Here is a 26,569-nt window from a genome sequence, read left to right as displayed (position 1 = left end):
CAACGGCACTGTTTCGACTTTCCCCCGGGGGGAAACGCAGCCAGAGTGCCCAGCGGCCGGTGGATGGGCTGGACTCGCAGTGGACGGTCCAGAAGTCGGCATTGCCACAGAGAAAAGATGAGATGCAGAAAAAGCAAGATGGCAGCAGGCGGGGAAGCAGCAGCAGAGTGGCAGCAGTGGGCGCGGGAGCAGCAGGAGCTGCTTCAGCGCTCCTTCAAAGAGCTCAAAGCCAAGATTTTGGAGCCGTTTAAGGCATCGCTGGACAAGCTGGTGGCGACTCAGACGGCTCAGGCCGTGGAGATTCGGGAGCTGCGGCACAAGGCTTCGGAGAATGAGGATGAGCTTTTGGGCCTGGCAGTGAAAGTGGAGTTGCACGAGGCACTGCACAAGAAATGGAAGGCGAGGATGGAGGAGATGGAGAACCGCTCCCACCGGAAGAATCTACAGATTTTGGGCCTCTCGGAGGGGGTGGAAGGTTCGGATTTGGCGGCCTATGTGGTCCTAATGTTAAATTCGCTGATGGGTGCGGGGTCGTTTCGAGGTCCCCTGGAGCTGGAAGGTGCCCATCGAGTGCTGTAGCGGAAGCCCAGGCCGAACGAACCGCCCAGGGTGGGTGCTGGTCCGTTTTCACCGCTTGGTTGACCGGTTGAGGTGGGCGAAGAAGGAGAGGAGCAGCAGGTGGGAGAACACGCACGTTCGGATTTTTCAGGACTAGAGCGCGGAGGTGGCGAGGAGAAGAGCTGGCTTCAATCGTGCAAAGGGAGTGCTCCACTGGAAGGGGGTGAAGTTTGGCCTTCTACAGCCGGCTCGCCTCTGGGTCACGTACAAGGACCGCCAGCTCTATTTTGACTCTCCGGAGGAGGCCTGGGCTTTTGTCCAGGCTGAGAACTTGGATTCGGACTGAGGAACGGGGGGAAATGTACTTTGTTTGGAGGCTTTGCCCTCTTAGATATCCTTTTGCCTATATTGGCTGTGTTTGCTGATGGTTGTTTCCGGTTTGTTTTCGCTGTTTTTGCTATTTTAGTTATGGTTATTTGGATTCTTTCGTGGTTATGGCAGGAGTAGCCGGGGTCAGCAGAGTCAGCTGACTCACGGAAGCATAATGTTGGGGGTAACGCAGCTCGAGGGGGGGGCTAGCTTGGGGGGAGGAGGGGGGGGGCGTGCCGGGTTGTTGCTGCGGGGACTGAGGGAATGGATGGTGAAGGGGGGAGGGGGGTTTGCCACTGTGGGGAGCGGGCTGGGGGGGGGGGTTCCCTGGGCACATGGTGGGTTGAGGAAGGGCTATGGCTGATCGGCGTCGAGGAACGGGGACGGCCCCTCGGGTTCGGATGGTCACATGGAACGTGAGGGGGCTGAATGGTCCGGTGAAGCAATCCCGGGTCTTGGCTCACTTGAGGGGGCTGGGAGCGGATGTGGCTATGCTCCAGGAGACGCACCTCAGGGTTACGGATCAGGTGAGGCTAAGAAAAAGTTGGGTGGAACAGGTGTTTCACTCTGGGCTTGATGCAAAGAACCGTGGGGTGGCAATTTTGGTGGGTAAGAGCCTGACGTTCGTCGCGTCCAAAGTGGTGTCGGATAGTGCAGTTCGATATGTGATGGTGAGTGGGAGACTTCAGGGGGAGCGGGTGGTCTTGGTTAATGTTTATGCCCCCAACTGGGATGATGCGGGCTTCATGCTGCGTATGCTGGGCCTGATCCCAGACCTGGAGACAGGGGGATTGATTCTGGGTGGGGACTTTAACACGGTGCTGGATCCGGCTCTGGATCGCTCGAAGTCTAGGACGGGCAGGAGGCCGGCAGCGGCCTCGGTGCTGAGGGGGTTCATGGATCAGATGGGAGGGGTGGACCCTTGGAGGTTTTTGAAGCCGGTGGGGTAGGGAGTTCTCCTTTTTCTCTCATGTTCATAAGGCGTACTCCCGGATTGACTTTTTCGTGCTTAGAAGGCCGCTGATCCCGAGAGTGGTGGGAGCGGAGTTTTCGGCGATAGCCATTTCTGATCATGGTCCACATTTGGTGGACCTGGAGCTGGGGGAGGGGAAGGATCAGCGCCCGCTGTGGAGGTTGGATGTGGGGCTTTTAACAGAGGAGGAAGTGTGCGGGCGGATCCGTTGGGATATAGAGGGGTATCTGGAAACCAATGACAACGGGGAGGTGCAGGTTGGGATGATTTGGGAAGCGCTAAAGGCAGTAGTTAGAGGGGAGCAAATATCTAATCGAGCGCACAGGGAGAGGGCCGAGAGGGAGAGGCTAGTGGAGGAGATGGTCAGGGTGGATAGGAGATCTGCAGACACCCCGGAAGCGGGGTTTCTGAGGGAGCGGCGCAGTCTCCAGGCGGTGTTTAACCACCCGTAAGGCGGAGGCGCAGTGGAGGAGGGCACAGGGGGCGGTGTATGAGTACGGGGAGAAGGCAAGTCGGATGTTGGCTCATCAGCTCCAGAAGCGGGAGGCAGCTAGAGAAATTGGGGGAGCCACAGATGCAGGTGGGAACTTAGTGCGGGGTGGAAAAGACATCAACGGGGTGTTCAGATCCTTTTATGAGGGGCTGTACCGGGCGGTACCCCCCGGGGAAGCAGGCGGGATGGACCGCTTTTTGGATAAGCTGTAGTTCCCAAGAGTAGGGGACGAGCGGGTGGAGGGTTTGGGGGCCCCAATTGAGTTGGAGGAGCTGGTGGAGGCGTCGGGAAGCATGCAGACAGGGAAAGCGCCGGGGCCTGACCGGTTCCCGGTGGAATTTTACAAGAAATTTTCAGATTTGCTGGGCCCGCTGCTGGTGAGGACCCTGAATGAGGCCGGGGGGTGGGGGGGGGGGCAATTATCTCTTTGCTCATGAAGTGGGACAAGGACCCCCTTCAGTGTGGGTCTTATAGGCTGATCTCGCTCCTTAAAGTAGATGTCAAGTTGTTGGCAGGAGGGTGGAGGATGTGGTCCCGACGGTGATCCATGAGGACCAAATGGGGTTTGTAAAGGGGAGACAATTGAATGCCAACGTGCGGAGGTTCCTGAATGTTATGATGATGGCGCCGGTGGCTGGGGAGTCTGAAATAGTGGCATCCATGGATGCGGAGAAAGCTTTTGATAGGGTGGAGAGGAGTTACCTGTGGGAGGTGTTGCGGAGGTTTGGGTTTGGTGAGGGGTTCATTAGCTGGGTGAGGTTGCTGTATAGCTTCCCGGTGGCGAGTGTGGTGACGAATGGGAGGAGGTCAGAGGACTTTCGGCTTTCCAGAGGGACGAGGCAGGGGTGCCCCTTGTCTCCCCTGCTCTTCGCGCTAGCAATTGAGCCCCTGACCATGGCGCTGAAGGACTCGAAGAGTTGGAGGGTGATTGTGCGGGGGGGGGGGGGGGGGGGGGGGGGGGGGGGGGGGGGGGGGAGGAGAGAAGAGAGGAGCAGCGGTTGTCGCTGTTTGCAGATGATCTGCTGCTGTATGTCGCGGACCCGGCTGAGGGGATGCCAGAGGTGCTGAGGTTACTTGAGGAGTTTGGGGACTTTTCGGGATATAAGCTCAATGTGGGGAAAAGCGAGCTGTTTGTCCTGCACTTGGGGGGTCAGGAGAGGGAGATAGGGGAACTCCCGTTGAGGAGGGCTGAGGGGAGCTTTAGGTATCTTGGGGTCCAGGTGGCTAGGACCTGGGGGGCTATGCATAGGCTTAACTTTTTGCGGCTGGTGGGGCAGATGGAGGAGGAGTTCAGGAGGTGGGATGCGCTGTCGCTCGTTGGCGGGCAGGGTCCAGTCGGCTAAAATGACGGTGCTCCCGAGGTTTTTGTTTCTTTTCCAGTGCCTCCCCATATTGATCCCGAAGGCTTTTTTCAGAAGGGTGAATAAGTCGATTCTGGGATTTGTGTGGGCGCGGAAGGCCCCGAGAGTAAGGAGGGTATTTTTCGAGCGAAGAAGGGAGGTAGGGGGCCTGGCGCTGCCAACCTGTGGATATTATTGGGTGGCGAACGTGGCGATGATTCGCAGGTGGGTGATGGAAGGGGAGGGTGACGCATGGATGAGACTGGAGGTAGCGTCCTGTGCGGGTACGAGTCTGGAGGCTTTGGTGACGGCCCCACTTCCACTCCCCCTGGCAAAGTACCCCATGAGTCCGGTGGTGGTTGCGTCCCTCAAAATCTGGGGACCGTGCAGGCGGCATAGGGGGGAAGTGAAGGCCTCCGTTTGGGCCCCGATACGGGGCAATCACCGTTTTGCGCCAGAGAGAACGGGTGGGGGATTTGGGAGTTGGCACAGGGCAGGCATCAGACAGTTTGGGGACCTCTTCTTGGATGGGAAGTTCGCGACTCTGGAGGAGCTGGTGGGGAAGTGGAACCTCCCCCCTGGGAACGCTTTTAGGTATATGCAGGTCAGGGACTTTGTTAAGAGGCAGGTGGCGGAGTTTCCGCGGCTGCCGCCAAGGGGGGTGCAGGACAGGGTGCTTTCGGGGACGTGGGTCGGGGAAGGTAAGATCTCGGCTATCTACCAACTGATGCAGGAGGAGGAGGAGGCCTCAGTAGATGAGCTCAAAGCGAAATGGGAGGAAGAACTAGGGGAAGAGATTGAGGATGGGACGTGGTCGGACGCCCTGGAGAGGGTGAATTCTTCCTCCTCTTGCGCACGGCTCAGCCTAATTCAGCTGAAGGTGCTGCACAGGGCTCACATGATGGGGGCAAGGATGAGCCGGTTTTTCGGAGGGGAAGACAGGTGTGGGAGGTGTTCGGGTGGCCCGGCAAACCACACCCATATGTTTTGGGCATGTCCGGCTCTGGAGGGGTTTTGGAAGGGGGTGGCGGGGATTTTGTCGGAAGTGGTTGGGTCTAGGGTCAGGCTGGGCTGGGGTTTCGCGATCTTTGGGGTAGCTTCGGAGCCGGGAGTGCAGGAGGTGAGAGAGGCCGGCATTATGGCCTTTGCGTCTCTAGTAGCCCGGCGCAGGATTCTGTTACAGTGGAAGGATGCGCGGCCCCCGAGTTCGGAGACCTGGGTCAATGACATGGCTGGGTTCATCAAGTTGGAGAGGATGAAATTTGCCCTGAGGGGGTCGGTACAGGGGATCCTTCGGCGGTGGCAGCACTTTCTCAATTTCCTGGCGAAGGGGTAGAGAGTGGTCGGTCTCGGCAGCAACCCGGGTGGGCGGTGGTTGGGGGTTTGTTTTTGCGGCGGTGGGTTTGTTATGTTATTTTCTTCTTTCTTGTATTGCTATTTGTTATTATTTATTTTGCGGGGGGGGAAGAGTTCTTTTCTTGTTTTGGTGTGGGAACACGCCTTGTTTTAATTTGCGGGGAGAAAATTTGTTAAAATCTGTTATTATTAAAAACTTGAATAAAAATTATTTAAAAACAAAAAACACTGGTGCCTCATAGCGCCAACGACTGGGTTTGATTCTGACCTTGGGTGAATGTCTGTATCGAGTTTGCACGTTATCCCCATGTCTGCATGGGTTTCTTCCTGGTGCTCCGGTTTCTTCCCACAGTCCAAAGATGTGTAGGTCAGATGGATTGGCCATGCTAATATTGCCTCTTTAGTGTCCACAGGCTCTGTGCAGATATGGGAATAGGGTGGGGGATTGGGTCCAGTTGGGGTGCTCTATCGGAGCAGCGACCGGTGCAGATTTACAGACCAAATGGCCTCCTACACTAAAGGGATTCTATGATTCTAAGTTACCATGTGCACCTCTGATAAACCATATCCTTCCCTTAGTTATTCTCTTGCTCCTAATGCACTGGTAAAGCATCTTTGGGTATTCTTTGATTTTACCTGCCATATCCTCTCTTTGCTTTCCTAATTTTTCTTTGCTTTCATAATTTCTGTTTTTACTTCATCCCTGTACTTTATATGCTCCTGTAGGCTTTCTACTAGATTAAACCTCCTTGTGACTGTCAGAAGCTTTATTTTTCTGCTTTTTCTTTCCCTGTCTGCTTCTGGATAACCAGTTCTTTAGATTTGGCAATACCGCCCTTATTCTTTGTGGGAACATGACTGCTGTGCCTGTAGAGTCTCCATTTTGAATGCCAACCACTGATTTGACACCGTTTTCCCTTCTAGTAGCTGTATCCAGTACACTAGTGCACCTCAGCTTTGTAAAGTTTGCTTTCATTTTTGCTACCATTTTTGGCCTCCTTTGAGCAAAGTTTCTATTTCGTGATGATATCATGCTGCCATGTATCTGTCTGCATCCTCCACTCATTTGCTTTATTTGCTATACTCCTTGCATTTACATATATATCTCTTAACACTGCCAAATTCCTGTGTTGTACACTTGTTAACTTGTGCTTCATCTGTCTTTCAGAGTCGCTTAACTAATTTTCCTCTGGTTCCCACTCCCTGCCAATCTAGCTTAAACCATCCCCAACAGCACTAACAAATCTCTCGGCGAGGATGTTTGTCCCAGTCCTGTTCAGATGTCGACAGTCGGGCTTGTACAGGCCCCACATTCCCCAAAACTGGTCCCAATGCCTCTGAAATCTGTAGCCTCCTCCTGCACCAACTTTCCAGCCACATGTTCGATTGTACAATTCTCCTCTCCAAATCCATGTAGACTTGGTGTAACCCTGAGATTACTGCTTTAGAGGTCCTGTGTTTCAATCTCCTTCCTAGCTCCCTGATATCTGCTTTCAGGACTTTATCACCTTTCCTGCCTATGTCATTGGTATCCATGTGGATCATGACCTCTGGCTGATCGCCCTTCTCCAGAAGAATGTCCTGCAACTGCTCCATGATGTCCTTGATCCTGGCACCAAGGAGGCAACATACCATCCTGAAGTCACATCTACGGCCACGTAATCGCCTATCTGTTCCCACAACTGACAAATCCCCTATCACTACTGCTCTTCCTTCCATTTTCCCCTGCTTCCTGTACGTAAGAGCATCCTATGATACCGGAAACCTGGCTCTGGCTGCACTCCGCTGAGGAACCAATGCTCTCTCCAGTATCCAAAATGGAAAATTGATTGGTGAGAAGGATCCCAGAGGACTCCTGCTTTACCTGTTTAGTTCTCTTTGACTGCCTGGTGGGTATCCATTCCATTTCCGCCTCTCGGTTCCGAAATTGCATGTGACCACCTCTCAGTACATGTTATACACGTAGCTCTCAGCCTCGCAGATGCGCCACAGTGACTCTATATGACCCTTGAGCTCTGAAACCTGGAGCTCCTGTTTCTGCAGCTGGTGACACTTCTTACACATGTGGTTGTCTGGGGCGCTGGCAGCATCCACAACTTCCCACACATTACAGGACATGCATTCCACATGACCAAGCTGTCTTGTCATGGCTTCAGTTTACTCCCCCTTATGTTAACTTTATTTTACCTTTGGTTTACTTATATAATTTTATTTCACCTTGCCTTGACTTAAGTTTACTTCCCGATTGCTTGTGTTTCTTCACTCTAAGTAGCAATGTCTTTTAAAAATAATGCATTTTTCTAACTTTCAGCTTAGTAAGGACACTCCCTAACCGCAGTTTTGTCACCAAACAATGAACTTGTGTATCTTCTAAGGTGTCACTCTTTGATTTAGTTTTTCAAACTTTAGCCCTTTCGTGCAGCTTTTCAACTCCTGGCCTCCTGGAGGCTGGGAAAAATAGGAAAAAGTGCAAGGAAAGAGCTGCTCTCCTCCCTTACTCCCCTGACTTGCAGTAATTACACTTGGTACCAGCTGCACCCCAAACAAGTGTAAGCTTGTGACTTGTATGCATTTCAGGGGATGTTGACACAGAACGTAACTTCGTTATAATTTTATGACCTATCAGTCCTGCATACGGATTAACGGTTAATAGGTTGGCGGAAGATCTTATTACATTGGCTGTAATAATAGTTGATTAATATCTGCCTGTAGGATCTGATGATGTGCATTTATTGGCAGTTTGAACATGGGACAACATCCCAAAGTGCTTCACAGAGCAAACAAAAACGTTTATAGAGCCAAAGCAGGAGATGTTATGGGTGACTCTTTGGTTAATTGATTGGCTTCGAGGACGACCTCAAATTTGAGGGAGCTGGGAAGTGTAGCCACCTAAGATGGACACTGGGCTACCAAAATGGAGAACTGCTAAGACTGTAGGGAGAAAACAGTTTTAGCCAGGACAAGCAGTTTGCAAAAGGCTAATTAGCATTCTGCACGTATCAAAACCAGTTTATGGCCAGGTGCAAGATCTCAACCAAAGGTGTAAATGGCAACAACGCTTTGCATAGTAATGAGGTGATCCAGATCTGGGCCCACACAATAGAAACATTTGGGTTTGAATGGATACTTTGAGTGGACGCCCAGACGAAACGGCACCAGAAGTATCCATCACAAAAGACCCTAGAGACCGCCCCACCCATCGAGAAGAGACCCTCAGATTGGGGGATTTGTAAGATATCGATTGGGAAATGGCCCAATCGATACATGGCAGGTAAAGGCCCGCCCCGAAGAGGCACGGACATTGGGGGACCTATAAAGGTAGACCCCGCACATGGTTCTGTCTGTTTTTGTGCTCCGGCTTGGACTGCTGTTTTGACTCCGACTCCAGCCTCCAGATCCTGTCTTTCATCACCGGCCGTTGAGCACCAGCCATCGTTCAGTAAGTGCCAAACGACGCTCGCTACGTGACCCCGGCATTACCAATACTCTAGCCGACTATTAGAGAACAGAAGGTGCAGTCCGGAAAGGAACAAAGGCCTTGTCCCCTGACCTTGCTGGTTCCTACTTAGATAAGTATTTAGTCGTTTGATAGTAGAAATAAGTATTAGTCTTTAGCGTATGCATGCGTATTTATTATATTTGTATAATAAATATCAATCGTTTGAACTTACTAATCGGTGTATAGTTTTATTACTTTGAACCTGACCTTGAAATACTTGTGAGGTGTCTAAATACAGCACCTGGCGACTCCGAGCTGAAATTACATACACAGAGCTGTAGTAGTGTTAAGCACACGGCCTTTAAACGGAGGCGTGTTAATACACTCCAATAAACGCGTAATACACTCAAGTAAAACGTGCAACAGAAGGCAAACAACAGCTTTAAGGAGTGAATTCTAGGGTTTGGTGTCTCGATTATGAGGTCTCTATTACTAATGGTCTTCTCTCCACAGCCTCAACCTGAATCTAATATGTTGTGCTTTAGGAATAAATTGGCCCCAAACTAGAGTTGAAATATAGCATTGTCCAGGATTAATCTTCCTAATTTTGAGCACCAAAATGTCCTTTTTGGGAAGATAATTTGGAAAGGACAGCTGCTTGTACTGGGAAATTCAGTACAGGTCGTTTCTTTCCCTCAATTCAGCAGCTAACTCACTTTGCGGATATTGTAAAGGAAGAATCACTGACTGTTTAGTAAACGTAGTATTTATTTTACAAAGAAGATTTGGAATTTGGAGTTTAAAATTCTTAGTAAGTTTACTACAAAATGAATAGCTCTCTTATAACTCTCGCCTACCTTGCTGTTTGTTAAGTTCTATCTCCCTCAGTTGTTCAATCTGAATGAAGTCTTTCTCATGTGAAATTCACTTTTCTCTTTTAGGGGCAAAGTCAGAAAGAAAGTTCCAGATCAGCATTGATGTACATCCAAGAATTGAAGTCGGGAGTACGGGACAATCAGCTGCTAAGTTGTTTGGAGTCCTTGCGTGTTTCTCTCAGCAATAACCCAGTCAGGTAATGCAAACAATAGGATTCCACCAATATGGATTGTTACATTATTGAACAATTTTGCTGACTGTCAGATCTAGTTTGACACCCGAGATATCCATTAAAAATAACCCATGTCTGCTCGTAGCAGCTTATGGGAGGTCTCAATTAAAATGCTGACTTTGATAGGGCACTCGTAGAATGCCTAATCTGAATAGGCATTTCTAATTAGCTTCACATATGTTGAAGAGATGGAATTAAGGTTCTGTTATTAACCTAGAGTATTAAGTTATTTGAGCAAACAATGCCCATGCTTTCACAAACTTTTCAATTCATTCATGGGATGTAGGTATGGTCGCAAGGCCATCATTCATTGCCCATGCCTAATTGTCCTTGAGAAGGGGGTGCTGAGCCACCTTCCTGAACCATTGCAGTCCGTGTGGTGAAGGTTTGTCCATAATGCTGCTAGGAAGGTATTTTCAGGTATTTGACCTAGCAACAGTGAAGGAACGGTGAGGTGTTTAGTTGATGTAGCACGTGACATGGTGGGGAACTTGAAGATAATGGTGATCGCAAATTATTATGACACCCTGGGCGGATGCGCGGTCAAATTCCAGCCCCACAGACCCCAAATAATAATAATCTTTATTACTGTCTCAAGTAGGCTTACATTAACACTGCAATGGCGTTACTGTGAAAATCCCCTCATCGCCACCCTCTGGTGCCTGTTCGGGTACAGAGAGGGAGAATTCAGAATGTCCAATTCACCAAACAAGCATGTGTTTCGGGACTTGTGGGAGGAAACCTAAGCACAGGGAGCAAACCCACACAGACACTGGGAGAACGTGCAGACTCCTCACAGACAGTGACTCAAGCCGGAAAGTGAACCCGGGTCCCTGGCGCTGTGGAACAGGAGTGCGGACCATGGTGCTACCATGCCGCCCAAAGTCCCAACACAAGTTAATTGACCAAGATTTTGCGTATTTTCCTGAGATATTTAACCCTTGACTATTCCAATGAGTTACAGACACCAGATTTATAAGTAAAACTTAAAAAAAAAACATTTTACTAAGGCCTTTGTAATTTTGTAACAGCAATTTCAAAAGCCAACATAACACCCCTTCCAAACCAACAATCACACCCAGCCAACATGGCTAACACACCCAGTTCCCCAATCCCCCTCCTCCACTCACTGATCTCCCCCTCCTCCACCCTATCGTATCTGCTGACAGCATAATTTTCTCCAAAGAAGTCGACAAACGGCTGCCACCGCCAGATGAACCCTAACGTTGATCCTCTCCGGGCAAACTTAATCTTCTCAAGCTGAGAAACCTGGCCATGTCGCTAACCCAATACCCCCAATTTCGGGTGCTCGAGTCCCTCCACACCAGTAAGATGAGCTTCTCTCACCCCCTGGACTCTCGGGTCTTCCGATGCTCCAAACCCTGCCACTTCTGGACTCGGTGCCACTCTTGTTTTGAATACTGTGGACATGACATCGGCAAATCCTTGCCAGAATCCTCCAAGCTTCGGACGTGCCCAGAACATGTGGACATGATTTGCAGGCCCTCCCGTACAACGCCTCTATCCTTTCAAAGAGCCTGCTCATACGGGCCACAGTTAGATGCTCCCTGTGGGCCACCTTGAATTGTATCAGGCTGAGCCTGGCACACGACGAGGATGTGTTGACTCTACTCGGGGCGAAAAAAAAACACAAACTTTATTTATAACGAGGAAAAAGATATGTAAGAATCGAACAATGGTCTGCTAATATAACTATTCCCCAAACCCCATCCCATTTTCCACCCAGCCACACACAAGACAAACATACGGTAGGGTTATAGAGAGGAGTGAAAATAACAGGGATTAAAAGGCGTGAGATGGTTCTTTGCTGCTGAGGTAGCGATCTTTGTAGCCAGCAATCTAATAGTGGTCTTCGACCAGAACCTGCAGGCTGCAGATTGCTCTCTGGTAAGTCACTTTGAACAATGGGGGGTCTTCACACTGAGAATTCCCCCTCCCCAGTTTCAGCTCCCTCGCCTTCAGTCTGAGATTTAAACCGTTGCAGGTCTGATAGGGAGAGCGTGACTAAACCAGCTCTGGGCTGTTCTTGAGGTCTGAACAGAACTGAGATGAAACTGGAGGCTCTGCTCCTGATCAGCCTTTCTTCTAGAAGATTCTGAATGGCGGCACTAATCAGAAGCAAGAATAGGAGATGTCCCAAAATTTCAGATGCACTGATTGCCTGCTTTCAAAGTTCATTAAAATGACATCAGGGGCCATTCCACAGAGCAATCCGCCCAGTACATTAGACCAGGGGTGTTTTCAATTTGACCAAAGTCTGCAGGTTTACAACAAAAATTGCAATGTTGCAGGGACAGGGATTGAAAAGAGAATCACAAAACAGACAAGGATTTAGCCAGTTCCTTACAAAATGGCTGTTGCTCGTGTCTTTTTGAGGGGCAGAAGTTAAAGTTTGGGAGGTTCGTTCTTCTGCATTCCATGAACAATGCTGATTCCAGGCTCTAGATCATGCATCAAAAACGCTAGTCTCCTGAATGTTTCCAGGCAAGCTTTTGTGCTTTTGAATACGGCAAAATAATATGGGCAGTTTCGATACGAAATGAAAAGTGAGCCTAAAATATTTTATTTAGTACTTGCTAATCTCCTACTCAGTAAAGTTTATAAAATAAATATAAAATATATTTTGTTCGTAAGGTCTATGATTCAGGATGTTCTTCACCATGACATAACTATTGGTTTAGATTTGCAGTAAGCACATACTTCTGCACAGTATGCAGACTTTGACCATGTGTTGGTTCATGTTCTTTACACCGCAACCTTAGCAACCCAAAGATGTCTATTTGCTTTACCAATTAGATACTTATGTAACATAGTTACTGTTGTAATGTTGGTGAATGTGGCAATCAGTTTGCACAGAGCCAAGTCACACAGGCACCAATGAGATAAATGTGAAGATAATGTATTTTGGGAGACGGTTAGTCATTGACTATGATGTTGAGAGAACTCCCTTGTTCTTCTTTGAAAATGCCCTATGATCTTTTTCACTCGTCGAAGAGGACAGATGGGTTTAATGAAGATTCACTTGAGGAGACTGGGCCTGTGCGTCAGTCTAGGTTGTGTTCAAGTATCTTCAGTGGGATTCTACCCATCTTCTGACTGATGAAAGTGCTGTGCACGAAACCAAGACTGACTTCTTTAAGACAATTTTTGGCTTCTATCACAGCACAGTGACATTGAGATATGAAACATGCTGTTGTTTAATCTGACTCCTCTGGGACTTTTATGCTTACTTTTTAGTTTCCCAGGAGCCTGCAGTGCTTAATTTTGGTGAACCAGCTGATTTTTTTCAGAACACCAAAGTGATGAAAGATGATCTCACAGCTGGTATATTAGTGGCATGGACCCAAAATAATAATGTTATGACATTCAAAATTGAATATGATTTTGACATTTAACAAGTCAAAGAAAAGCCTTGCATTTATGTTGTACTTTTCACAACCTTGAATTTACCTTGTGTTTGCAGCCAACTAAGTACTTTTGAAGTATGGATAATATTGTAATATAGAAAACATGTAAGGCGCAACAAGAGCAACTTGTATTTTTGTAGCCACTTTACTTTTATTTTTAAGATAGAGATAGATAATTTTTTGAAGAATAAGGGGGTTAAGCGTTATGGTGTTTGGGCCGGAAAATGGAGCTGCGTCCACAAAAGATCAGCCATGATCTCATTGAATGGCGGAGCAGGCTCGAGGAGTTCTTATGCTCTTATGTTCTTACTGTAGTTAAACTGCTCATGGTACTTCACAGGGGTGTAATTGGACATTAATATGTCAAGCCAAAGGAGACATTTGGACAGCCTAGTGAAAAATTGGTATGGAGATACTTAATAGGAGGAGAGGGAGATTTTAGGATGGCACAAAATGAATAGGGGGATTCACAGATTACACTTTACACTGTGCAGGTTTGGTGTCCATGTTGATCCTGAGGTCCAGTGCATTCTTCAGCATAGACTAATACAAAGCAATACCTTTACCAAAAGACACATCCTCTGGAGTTTTCAGCTTGTTTGTACTAACACAATTTTTTTGAAAAAGTAAATGCTGTGCAAAAAGCGTTTGCCTTTTAGCGATTTCTGGTACTCAGTCAGGTTAAGTTTTTGTTCCCCAACACAAAACTGCAACTTGCAAAATCTACCTAAGTTCCTAAGCTGAAACAGTAAGGAATGATTGAAGCTGGTTTCTATGTCGCTCAGGTCATAATAAGGCAAAAACAGTAAACCTAAAAATGCACTGATACACATTTGGTTGTTATTGCACATAGTGGTACCCATTGGTGTCGGGGAAACACTGGCATGATTCAGCACCAAGATGTTAATGCCTTTGGTCAACATTAGCCCTTCACTGACATTGAATAGCATTCATCTATTACCCGAACCAGCTGCTGCTGAGCAAGTCTTGCTATTGGGCACCTTCAGGTTATCTTCAGAGGTCATCAGAACTATGAATATATATTCCTCTGAGTAACATTGGAATGTCCACTGAGCCATAACCCAAGAATTGTCTGAAGCCAAGTCTCACATTTTGTTCCAATGGCTGCAAACCATAAAATAAATAATTGTTTTTTTTCCCTTAAACAGCTGGGTGCAGAACTTTGGTGCAGAGGGGCTAGCAACGCTATTGAATATATTGAAAGGATTGCAGGATGAGCAGGATCAAAGGTAAAGTAATCACACTATTTAGTGACCTCCTTTTCACACCTTGAGTTTGTCTTTGCTGACTTGATCTCCTTGAATCAAGTATCTTCATTAAAAACAGTAATAATGATCTTTATTAGTGTCATAGGTAGTCTTGCATTAACACTGCAATTAAGTTACAGTGAAAAGCCCCTAGTTGCCACACTCCAGCACCTGTTTGGGTACACAGAGGGAGAGTTCAGAATGTCCAATTCACCTAACAAGCATGTCTTTCAGGACTTGTGGGAGGAAACCGGAGTGTCTGGAGGAAACCCACGCAGACACTGGGAGAACGTACAGGCTCCGCACGGACGGTGACCCAAGTGGGAATCAAACCTGGGATCCTGGTGCTGGGAAACAACAGTGCTAAACACTGTGCTACCCTGCTTAAGTGGTCTGCTCTTCAATCTCAGAACAGACTTATTTTAAACCCTGCCTCTTTTCAAACTGTTTGCCTTCTTTAGAAAGTTGTAAATATCCGAACAAAAATTGAAAATACCAAGTGTGCCAAAGGGTTGGCTTGGCAAAGGCACTCCTCCTGTGGCACTGAGGGATGGTCCCAAGTGCAGTCCCTGGTCTGTGTTCAGTGTGTTGATCTCTTCTTGAGATGATCCAGTTTGCAACAGAAACCCTTGGGTCAGGTCTCTTGATAGTAGATACCAAAAATCCCATGCTGGAGGGTGAAGGTAGTGCTGACCTGCCCAAAAGCAGGTCCTCTGCTCGTTTCTCCATGACTTACTGCCCTGCACTTCCTCCATCAGTTTCTCTCAAAAACTTCTCATTTTTCAACATTAGCAAGCAATATGATAGGGAAAGGAATGTACAAGGTGGTTTCCCGTTTCATTCCTTGAGTGCTTAAAGGAAACACAGATCCTTTTCCCAAACCTTTTCCATCTGTTTGATCCTCGAGATACTAACTCTTCCGCCACCATCGGCAAAACTTCACTAATTCTGCAATTCGCCGTGGCTCATAACCATGGACCCTTAGCTGGGCCGGCGTCCATACATGCAGAATAAAAAGTGATGCACCATTGCATACAAGGCTAAGTGTTGGAAAATGAGGGAGAATAGATAGGTACCTGATGCCTGGCAAAGACACAATGGGCCCAAAGACCTCTTTTTATATTGTAACGACGCTGTTAAAATGCTGCAAATGCTCAAGACACCTGGCAGCGTCTAAGAAGAGAGAAGCAGATGCAATGTTTGAGATTGATAGCCTTTTAAAACTGTGTAGAGGTTGGAGATGTACCAGTTTTTAAACATGTGCAGTTGCAAAGACAGGGAGGTGAGGAAGGAACTTCAGGAAGGTTTGTGATCAGGCAGAAGGCAGGAATAAATGAATGACAAAAGGGAAGTTGGTGCAATGCAATTGGGGGTTGTTAGTGGAACAAATGAAAGGTGGGTCATGTGAAGATATGGAACGTATGAAGATGTCAGTAAGGTCAATGCTGAGCTCTTTGAGGAATGGTGCTAAAGCCTGAAAAGTGAGCAGGCGCTTGTTTTTCCACAGCTGCTGTCTTTGCAGCTTTATCTGCGCTGGTTGACCTGTTGCAGTTAGTTGGCCACTGGATTGAAAGCACAATTGGTTGCAGCGCCAACTTCTGCTTACGTGTACTAATAGTGCGTTATTCTCTTTACAGTATGAGCTACAAAATCCAACATGAAATTATTAGGTGCCTGAAAGCTTTTATGAACAACACGGTGAGTGTTTCATTAACAACGGATAGGTTGGTGCTGGAGCTAATTGATGGAACTTCAATTTCTTAACATTTGGAATTTTATCTATATCCTTATTAACCTTGTTTAATTACCTGTAAGTGTCAAATAATATCAACCATAGACCAACTCAGGAATGCAGAAGAGGGGCAGTTTATGCTTTGCAAAAGCATCAGAGACTCTGCGGCTCTCGGAATGTTCAGCTTCTGACTGCAGCGTCACTGAAGGTAGCGCCCAAGGGGGAGAAAATCCACCACATGCGGTGAAATAAAGACTGGGCGGAGTGCTTTCTGCCCTCCTTTGCCCATTTCTCTCTGATTTTTCCCATTGACAAAGATCACTTCTGGCAGCTCGCCACCATCTTCTCGAGGGCAGCCCGCCGTGGCCACATCCCATGAAAGAATAAATTTAAAAAAATAAATAATCTCATGGGTACTCCATTTTTGGATACTTCCTCCTCTGGTTACTGGACAGAATAGGCCACTCGGCCCCTCGGGCCTGTTCTGCCATTCAATAAGATCATGGTTGATCTGATTGTGACCTCAACCCAACACCCTGCCTAGCCCTGATAACCAAAAATCTATCTTGCTCTGTCCTAAAAGCATTCAAACACTCTGCTTCGACTCAGAGATTCACTGCCCTATGAGAAATAAATTCATCTGTCTTAAAAGAGCAACCCTCTATTTTTAAACAATGACTCCCTAGTTCTAGTTCTCCGACAAGACGAAACACCCTCTCCACATCCACCCTGTCAATACCCCTCAGGATCTTAAAGGTGTCGATCAAGTCACCTCTTACGCTTCTAAACTCTGGATACAAACCTAACCTCTCCAACCTTGACAACTTGTCCATTCCTGGTATTAGTCAAGTAACCCTTCTCTAATAATCTTTATTGTCACAAGTCGGCTTACATTAGCACTGCAATGAAGTTACTGTGAAATGCCCCTAGTCGCCACATTCTGTCGCCTGTTCGGATACACAGAGGGAGAATTTAGAATTTCCAAATTACCTGACAGCATGTCTTTTGGGATTTTGAAGTGCTTCTTGCGTATTTACATATTTCCTTAAATAAGGAGACCAATTCTGTACACAATACTCTAAATGTGGTCCCACCAATGCCCTGTACAACTGGAGCATAACCTCACTACTTTTGTGATCAATTCCCCTCATAATTAACAACAACATTCTTTCCTAATACTGTAAATTTTATGCGAAGCCATTCTAAGATTTGCAGAATATTAGAATGTGCATCTGTTAAGATTTGTACAAATTTTGGAGTTGGGTGTAAACCACTAATTCTGCAGAATAATCTGGCTTTGAGTTCTCCACCTAGTCCATGCTTCAGAGCTCTGTTGGGATTAACGGCTCTCCTGAGGCAAGGCATTGAAGATGTGTAAATAAAACACAATGAAAATAAATAATTTGGGCATGAAGAAAGGGCCTCTTAGATTGTTAAATTAGCAAACATAGCTTCATCTTTCTGGTACACACCCTTTATTGGAACACATTTTAACGCTGGCAACTTTTTCTTAACTTATTCACGAGTCCTACTTGTAGAAGGTGATGTTCTTTCTTTCAAATTTCACTTTGCAGTATGGGATAAAAAGGATGCTGGATTCAGAAGATGGCATTCTGTTGTTGGTGAAAGCTGTTGATCCCAATGCTCCAGCCATGATGATTGATGCTGCCAAGCTCCTATCTGCTATCTGCATCATACAAGGTCCCGAGAATATGTAAGCATTCATTAATGATTTATTGATAGCATTGCATGTGTTTTGGTACCAAGGCAGTGTAAACCTTTCAAAACTGCCACCAATGTTTTATCATGCCATTTTCTGAACCTGTGTTTATGCAGTCAGATGTGAATGTTAAAAGGAAGCTGAAGGTGGAAAGGTTAGCTATGCATTTAAAAAAAATGTTTTTCATAGACTGGGCCAGTGTTTATTGTCCATCCCTAATTGCCCAGATCGGAGTGGCTTGCTAGGCCATTTCAGCGTCAACCACATTGCTGATGTTCTGGAGCCACATTTCGGGGAGGCAGTGGCATAGATCATAGAATTTACAGTGCAGAAGGAGGCCATTCGGCCCATCGTGTCTGCACCGGCTCCGGGAAAGAGCTCCCTACCCAAGGTTAGCACCTCCACCCTATCCCCATAACCCAGTAACCCCACCCAACACTAAGGGCACTTTATCATGGCCAATCCACCTAACCTGCACACCTTTGTACTGTGGGAGGAAACCGGAGCACCCGGAGGAAACCCACGCAGACACAGGGAGGATGTGCAGACTCCGCACAGACAGTGACCCAAGCCGGAATCGAACCTGGGACCCTGGAGCTGTGAAGCGATTGTTCTATCCACAATGCTACCATGCATCTAATGCATAGTGGCATTGTCACTGGACTAATAATCCAGAGACCCAGGGTAATGCCCTGGGGACGTGTTCGAATCCCACAAGAGAAGATGGTGGGTTTGGAATTCAATAAAAAGTCTAGACTTAAAAAAGTCTAGTGATGGCCATGCAACCATTGTCGATTGTCGTAAAAACCCATCTGGTTCACTCGTGTCATTTAGGGAAGGATTTCTGCCATCCAGTGACACCAGACCCACAGCAATGTGATTGACTCTTAAATGCCCTCAGGGAATAAGTTCTGGCCCAACCAGCGATGCCCACATCGCCTGAACGAATAGAAAAAAATCTACAGTAAGGATCGCAGATTTCCTTTCCTAAAGGACATCATTACTGAACCAGGTGGGTTTTTACGACAATGGTTTTATGGTCGGCATTAGACTTCTAATTCCAGATCTATTATTGAATTAAAATTTCTACATCTGCCATGGGTTTCGAACCTAGGTTCCCAGAGCGTTACCCTGAGTCACCAGATTACCCGTGCAGCGATAATACCACTATGCCATTGCCTCCCCTTTGAAATTAATTGCTGTGAGCAGGGTTCGAACCTGCTCGAGGAAATCCCATTGGAATTCAAATCCAACACCTTAACCACCCGGCCGTCATAGTTGTGCTTTGTGAAGTGATTATTGGAAATGTTGGCTTGCTCGTGGCTGCTCAACACTAATTTCTGTTAACACACTCCCCTTCTAGACATGAAAAAGTACTGGAAGCAGTGACAGAGCGAGCGGAGCAGAAAGATTGTGAAAGGTTCAAACCACTGTTGGATGGATTAAAGAAGGAACAGAGCATACCACTGAAGGCAAGTCATACTTGTGAGAAAACAAATCGGATAAAAACTCAGTCCATTTTTTAAAATAGTGTAGTTTTACCCTGATTTATGTTGAAGTTATCAATTTCCTTTTGATGAAAAGTACATACCCGTTTCACTGGTCCTGTTATACTTCAAACATACCCTTTTATTCATTTAGAATAGACTGGGTATTTACACATGGATGGTGGTAGGAATGGAGATTTGTGAAGTAATGATAAAAGTTTGAACATCCAGGATGCCGTAATAATGTTGCTCAAATGGCACTTTAACTTGTTACACTGTGATGTGAATCTAACAAGTGATATTTAATATTGGTGTTGATGTAACATGTCGAAGAGAGAATTGTGGGATGTTGTAGTGACATGGTCGCCAAACGCATTGACATCATCAACCTGCAGAGTAAAAAATATTCACGCTCACTTTTCAACCTCTAATACTTGAATGTTTTTATTGCTGTATTCTTTTGTAAATAAAGTAATAAATATCAAATTAAGTACCTGCTGATTGTGAGGTAGAAATATGGCACCATGCCTCAGTAAGTTTGCTGCTGTATCTTTGTTGGACCTTTTCTGTGCAATATCTCTTTCCGGCGAAGTCTCTCCTAACTGCAGTGCATGAGGGAATCGGCAAAGAGGGAGAGTTAATGCAACAATTTAATTGGATTTTTTCCCCATGGTACATGTGCTGTACTGAGCTCAGAGACTCAGTACAGAACTGTACATAGCCGTATGGGCTATGGCTTTGGATTGTGTTTTTTAAACCTAGTCATTCTGTTACCTTTTCGGCTGATGGGCTGCATCTTTAAGGAGGAAACACTTGTAATTATCTCTTGTGTCTGCGTAAAGGAACTTGATGGGCCTCTTCAACCTCCCACCAACCCGATTGAATCTATACCCCGAGCAAGCTCCTCAGCTGCATAAAATTGCCCTAAAGAATTGGGGCACTTCCAGAAAAAACATCCACCACCATCACTCTGAGCAGCTGGTGACGGCCACTAAATGCCAGTCTTGCCAGTGATGCCCAGATCCTCTTTACAATTTTACTTTGATTTGGGCACCATCAATCTCAACAATTACCTTGCAGTTTTACGATTAATGTATATTTTGCTGACGTGCCCAATTTTCTTTCTCTCCACTCATTTTATTTTATTTTTTTCTTGGAGTTTGATTCCATGAGGTACTGGCAAATCAACGCTGACTGTGAACTTTGGCAGTGAGGACCTTTGGGTAGATCACACTTGAACACAGTTGACATCTGGCTTATAACAAAAACAGAAAATGCCGGGCAATCTCAGCAGGTCTGACAGCATCTGTGGAGAGGGAACGGAGCTAGCATTTCGAGTCTGAAAGCCTGGCTTAACAGCGTCCTGTGCCTATTTTCCAACAGGGTTTGATAAAGAGGGAAAATAGTTATATAATATGAGGAGAGTTTGCATAGACTACATCAATAGAGCAGATAAAGATATGATTTAATTGATGTGTTTAAGATGACTGAAGCAGTTGATAGACAGAGAAACTATTTCCTCTGAAGGAAGAATTCAGTACAAAGGGGTGTGGTGTTAAAATGAGTTCAGGAGCAATGTCGTGAAGCACAAAGGGTAGTGGGAATCTGAAACTCTCTCATCCTCAAATTCAGGTGGAGGAACGCAGGCCAATGTTTTTTCTTCTTTTTCTGCTCAGTGGCAACACTCTGACTCCTGCCCTGACTGTGATCAGCAGTCGAACCCGTTGGTTCTTTAAATTATCTCGGCTATATATGTTGTGAAAATAATTGGGTTTTCAGTAATGAGGCGCCGTCGGTAAAACTGTCTTTCAACTGCTCTGCAACTCTTTTCTCTTTTGGTCAGGTGGCATGCATGCAGTTCGTTAATGCCCTCATCATTCCTGCAGATGAACTCGATTTCAAGATTCACTTGCGGAGCGAGTTCATGCGCTTAGGTCTCCAACAGATCTTACCGGTAAGCGCTTTATTATACTCCCTATAGCTGCCGATGAAAGAAGAAACCGAAGCTAATCTTTACTTAGAATAGATTTATTCACAGAGTGAAACATTAGAGGTTTGGACATCCTGATTACATTCGACTCTTGTCCACCTGTAGAAACTCAGTCAATACAATAACACTCATCTCCCGGGGACGTCAGTTTCTATGTGATTTCAAATGAACTTTGCTCGTGCAAATGATCAACAATTTTGATTGGGTAGATGACTTGTAAGCAAATTACACAGAGAAGGAATTATTAGGTTGCATCAGATTCATGACTGATGAGAACATTTTTAAGGGGGGCTGTTAATGGAGGAGATGGAAATGAAGAGATGTTGGGAATCCCGAAGGGAATTCCGGAGTATTCGTCTCAGTTAGCTAGATGTGTCTTTGTTGGTGTTGAGGCAAAGGGAGGAAACATGTTCAAGAGGTCATAGTCTGAAGATCTAAAGTATTTGGGAGTTGTTGAAAGGATGGTGTGAAGGGAGGCGATGGATTTGAACTGTGCAGTGTTTAACTGCGAGAAATTGTGGCTGATCCAATGTTGGATAACGGATGAGTAATCTAACAACGAAGTGGTCAAGAGAGGTGCTGAAGTGTGCGCACACTGTGATCGGCATATACTTGAAGTTTACCTCATGCCATCCCTTTTCTCAAAGCATCTAAACAATTCTCATTTTAAAAAACTTGCCTCCTTGTAGAGAAGATGATCCAAATGTTCACTCGGTTGATCCTGGGTTTTGAGGGATTTTCTTTGAGGAGAGGTTGAGAAGGTTGGGCCTGTACTCACTGGAGTTTTGAAGAATGAGAGGTGACCTTATTGAGACATGGGGTTCTCGGGTGGCCTGACCGGGTAGATGCTGAGAGGTTGTTTCCCCTTGTGGGGGAGTCTAGGATCAGAGACATAATCTCAGAGTTAGGGGTCGCCCACTTAAGACACAGATGAGGAGGAATTTCTTCTCGGAGCGTAGTGTGTCTATGGAACTCTTTACCGCAGAGGGCTGTATAGGCTGGGTCGTTAAGTATGCTCAAGGCTGAGATAGACAGATTCTTAGTCAGTAAATGAAACGAGGATTATGGGGATAAGGTAGGAAAGTGGAGTTGAGGATTATCATTTCTGAATGGTGGAGCGGACTCGATGAGCTGAATGGTCTACTTCTCTTGCATTTTATGGGCATTTGGATTTCTATAATTCTCTACACATCTTGGCATGCTAAGGCGCAAAGTGTTTAAGGGTCAGAAGTGTTAATGCATCCACAGCACCAGGAAGTATTTGTATTGCCTCATTTACTGTTTTCTAGGAATTGAGGAAAATTGGAGCTGAAGAACTAAATGTGCAGCTATCTGTTTTTGATGATCACGCAGAGGAAGATTCGGAAGATTTGAAAAGCCGCCTCGAAGATGTTCGAATAGAAATGGAATATCCTTTCAATCGCACGTGGTAGTGCCCGGTAGCTGTGTGTCTGTCTGTGGCCAGAATGTTTCCGGCCCCATTGTAATGGGTCCCGCTGCGAGAGATTCGGCACCCCACTCAGAAGTATTAGCATCCCTACAGTGCAGAAGGAGGCCATTCGGCCCAGCGGGTCTGCACCAACCCTCCGAGACAGAACCATACCTCAGCCCAATCCCGCACCCTGTCCCTCTAATACCACCTAACCTTTGGGCACCGAGGGGCAATTTCACATGGCCAATCAAAATAACCTGTACATCATTGGACTGTGGGAGGAAACCGGAGCACCTGAAGGAAACCCACACAGGCACGGGGAGAAAGGACAAACTCCACATACACCCAGTCACCTGAGGTTGAAAGTGAACCCAGGTCCCTGCGTTGTGAGGCAGAAGTGCTGACCATTGTGGCGCCAAGCAGGACCAGATGATCCTGACAGCGAGCGGCGAGAAAGTCCAATCCGGTGTCTTTTTGCATGGAGGTAGATTTAGTTTCAAAAGAAAAACCTTGGCACACACAAGGTGTTGAAACCTTCCCACTTTGTGTAGAAATGAACAGTTAAATGTGTTCAAATTCTGTGCACGGTGATCAGGCTGGGCAGCAATCTGGTTTCAGTTGGTTCTTGTGGAGTCTGTTGAACTCCGAATTTCCTTTTCACAATATCCTAGTGTACTGAACTAAAACCGTGGATATCACAGGGACACAATATATGCTCTTTGGAGTTTCACTTGGCCCAAAGGAGAATGCTGCTGGTTGTGGGAAGCCAATCATTTCAGTCCCATGACATTGTAGGAGTTCCTCAAGGTAGTGTCCAAGATTAACCATCTTCACCTTTCCTCCATAAAGTCAAAGTGGGGACATTTGCTGATGATCGCATTGTATTTCATGACCGATACCAAAAACGTTCATGCCCATAGGTAGCAAGACCTCGGCAACATTCAGTCTTGGGCTGTTAAGTGGCAAGTAACATTCATGCCACACAAGTGACCATCTCCAACAAAAGTGAATCTAACCATCTCCCTTCGATGTTCAATTATATGACCATAGTTTAATCTCCCACCATCAACATCCTGGGTGCTGTAGTTCACCATATATTAATTGGACCAACCATATCAATGCTGTGGTTACATAAACAGGTCAGAGGCTGATAAATTTGTAGAGAGTAATTCATCTCCTGACTCCCCCAAAGCCTGACAACCATGTTCAAGGCACAAGTCAGGAGTGATGGAATCCTTTTCACTCACCTGGATGAGTGCAGTTAGAAACTTGATACCACCCAGGACAAAGCAACCGGCTTGATTGGCGCCTCGTCCACCACATTAAGCACTTACTCCCTCCACCGCTGTGCCACGGTGGCAGCAGAATGTTCCATCTGCGCTGCAGCAGCTCGCCCTCCTTCAACAAGTTCTTCCTGACCTCTACTATCTCGAAGGACAAGGGCAGCAGATACAACATGGGAGCACCTTCCCCTCCAAGCCACACACCACCCTGACTAGGGAATATACCACCGTTCCTTCACTGTGATTGGATCAGCATTCTGAAACTCTTGCTGTCTAAAAGCTTTCCTATCTTATTGGGGTGCTCTAATCATAGTTCTTTTAACGTCCTGATTTGCCTGGTGCTAATGCAGTGTTTTTACCCCACCACCCCTGCACTCAGCCTCCAGTTTCTTCTCTTGTTCTGATCACCATGGTTTGCGCAATGCAGGTGGTTAGAACAATGTACTTTTTCTGTTTGTGCCACTGCTTATCTAGTGACCATTCATGTCTACATTGGAGCTGGCTTGAGATTTATTTTATTGCTTTAATGGTGCTATATGAAAGCAAGGAGTTGTTGCATTAATGCCTAAGAGAAATAAAGTGCCGCAGGAGGTGCTGGGAAGTAGTACAAAAGTGTCCGCGCTCGGATGCCACCCGATTTGAATGAGCCCAGAGCGATCTAGTGGAACGTGCTGCTAAAATCCAATTAACTGATAGTAATCAGCCTGGTGTGTGGCACAAACATCTCCCAAGGTAGCTTTATTTATTGGCCTGTTTTGCTTCTCGCTTTCCATCAGGGATTCACCTTCCTAAAAGCTTGTTGTTATTTAAATTATGAGAGTTAATGAACTGATCAAAGATAAACCACTGGACTGCTGTGGCATATTTTTGTGTGATGAAGTGGGCCTCCTGGAATAAAACTGTTTACAGATTCCAGTATGCAAAGTATGTGAAAGTTACTGTGTTATGTCAGAAAGAACAGAAAACTTCCTGTCGTCACTCCTGGGATAGAAATTGCCTGTTGTGCACTCTGAAGGGCCTGTTCTAATCTTAGTTTCTTATGAAATTGGCCTTCTTGGCAACACTGTTTTTTCAGCGAGCTGTCCAAAACACTACGCCAGCTGAAGTTGCTTCAACAGATAAACAACGTTTAACAGGCCTCCTTTATCTTAGGGTATACTCGATTGGTTTTTTTTCCCCCTGGTATCTACCTTAAACATGTGTGATGACTTTCTGAAACCAGTTTTAATTGCCGATCTTAAAAGCTCCAAATTCACTTTATTTTCAACATTAAAAGGTGGGCGAAGATTGAGAGGGGTCCTGCGAGTGGGGGTGGAGAATGATGGGTGCTCATGGTGAAGGTAAATTAAGGCCTAAATAACCAGGGTAAATTCAGAGGAAATCTATGTTTCATTTCAACACTGTGAAAACATCAAGACCATTAACCTCGAAGATAAACGCAAATTACTGCGGAAATTGGAATCTAAACAAAAACAGAAAATACTGGACAATCTCAGCATTAGAGATAGTATTAGATTTAAAGCAGACGCATACAAATTAGCAAGGCCTGGGTCACTGTCTGTGCGGAGACTGCACATCCTCCCCGTCTGTGCGTGGGTTTCCTCCGGGTGCTCCGGTTTCCTCCCACAGTCCAAAGATGTGCGGATTAGGTGGATTGGCCATGATAAATTGCCCTTAGTGCCCAAAATTGGCCGTAGTGTTGGGTGGGGTTACTGAGTTATGCGGATAGGGTGGAGGTGTTGACCTTGGGTCGGGGGTAGGATGCTCTTTCCAAGAGCCGGTGCAGACTCGATGGGCCGAATGGCCTCCTTCTGCACTGTAAATTCTATGTAAAAGCAACAGACCTGAGAATTGGGAAAAACTCAGCCAACGGGGACCAAAGGGTTGATTAAGAAGGGGAAAATACAATATGAAAATAAAAAATCATAGAATTTACAGTGCAGAAGGAGGCCATTTGGCCCATCGAGTCTGCACCGGCCCTTACAAAGAGCACCCTACTCAAGCCCATGTATCCACCCTATCTCCGTAACCCAGTAACCCCCACTTAACCTTTTTAATTAGCAGAGAACATAGAAATTTAGTTTTTATCGGTATGTAAAGAGAAAAAGATTGATAAAAACTAATGTAGGCCCCTTACAGACAGAAACAGGGTAATTTAGAACAGGGGACAAAGAAATCGCTGAGGAACTAAATTCATACTTTGCTTCTGTCTTCACAAAGGAAGACATGAATAATGCACCAGAAGTTCTGAGAAACACCAAGTTTCAGGGAGGAGCTGAAGGAAATTAGTATTAGTCAAGAAATGGTTTGGGAGAAATTAATGAGATTGAAGGCGGATAAATCTCCAGGACCTGATAATCTTCATCCCAGAATACTTAAGGAAGTGGCCCTTGAAATAGTAGATCCATCGGTGGTTGTTTTCCAAAATTCTTTGGACTCTGGAATGGTTCCTTCAGATTGGAGGGTAGCTAATATAACTCTGCTATTCAAAAGGAAGGTAGAGAGAAAACGGGGAACTGTAGACTAGTGAGCCTAACATCTGCAGTAGGGAAGTTGCTAGAGTCCATTATTAAGGATTTCATAGCACAGCATT

The 26,569-nt window shown here is 46.1% G+C and overlaps 1 protein-coding gene across 4 annotated transcripts in view; it reads left to right on the top strand.

Annotated features, from left to right (window-relative positions):
• Nucleotides 1–26,569, top strand: part of LOC119965493 (protein diaphanous homolog 1-like) — a 421,840-nt gene that overhangs the window by 124,461 nt on the left and 270,810 nt on the right. For all 4 annotated transcript variants that reach the window (XR_005460521.1, XM_038796347.1, XM_038796349.1 and 1 more), the window contains 7 exons: nt 9,470–9,600; nt 14,234–14,314; nt 15,970–16,030; nt 17,639–17,778; nt 19,148–19,256; nt 21,115–21,225; nt 22,551–22,669. Coding sequence is in view for 3 of the 4 variants with exons in the window: in XM_038796347.1 (XP_038652275.1) it covers nt 9,470–9,600; nt 14,234–14,314; nt 15,970–16,030; nt 17,639–17,778; nt 19,148–19,256; nt 21,115–21,225; nt 22,551–22,669 (752 nt within the window). In the remaining variant the exon portion in view is untranslated. The remainder of the gene's footprint in view (nt 1–9,469; nt 9,601–14,233; nt 14,315–15,969; nt 16,031–17,638; nt 17,779–19,147; nt 19,257–21,114; nt 21,226–22,550; nt 22,670–26,569) is intronic.

This window comes from Scyliorhinus canicula, chromosome 4 (assembly GCF_902713615.1).
Source record: "Scyliorhinus canicula chromosome 4, sScyCan1.1, whole genome shotgun sequence".
In the NCBI taxonomy this organism is placed as follows: Eukaryota; Metazoa; Chordata; class Chondrichthyes; order Carcharhiniformes; family Scyliorhinidae; genus Scyliorhinus; species Scyliorhinus canicula.
This window is presented reverse-complemented; position numbering and strand designations above follow the sequence as displayed.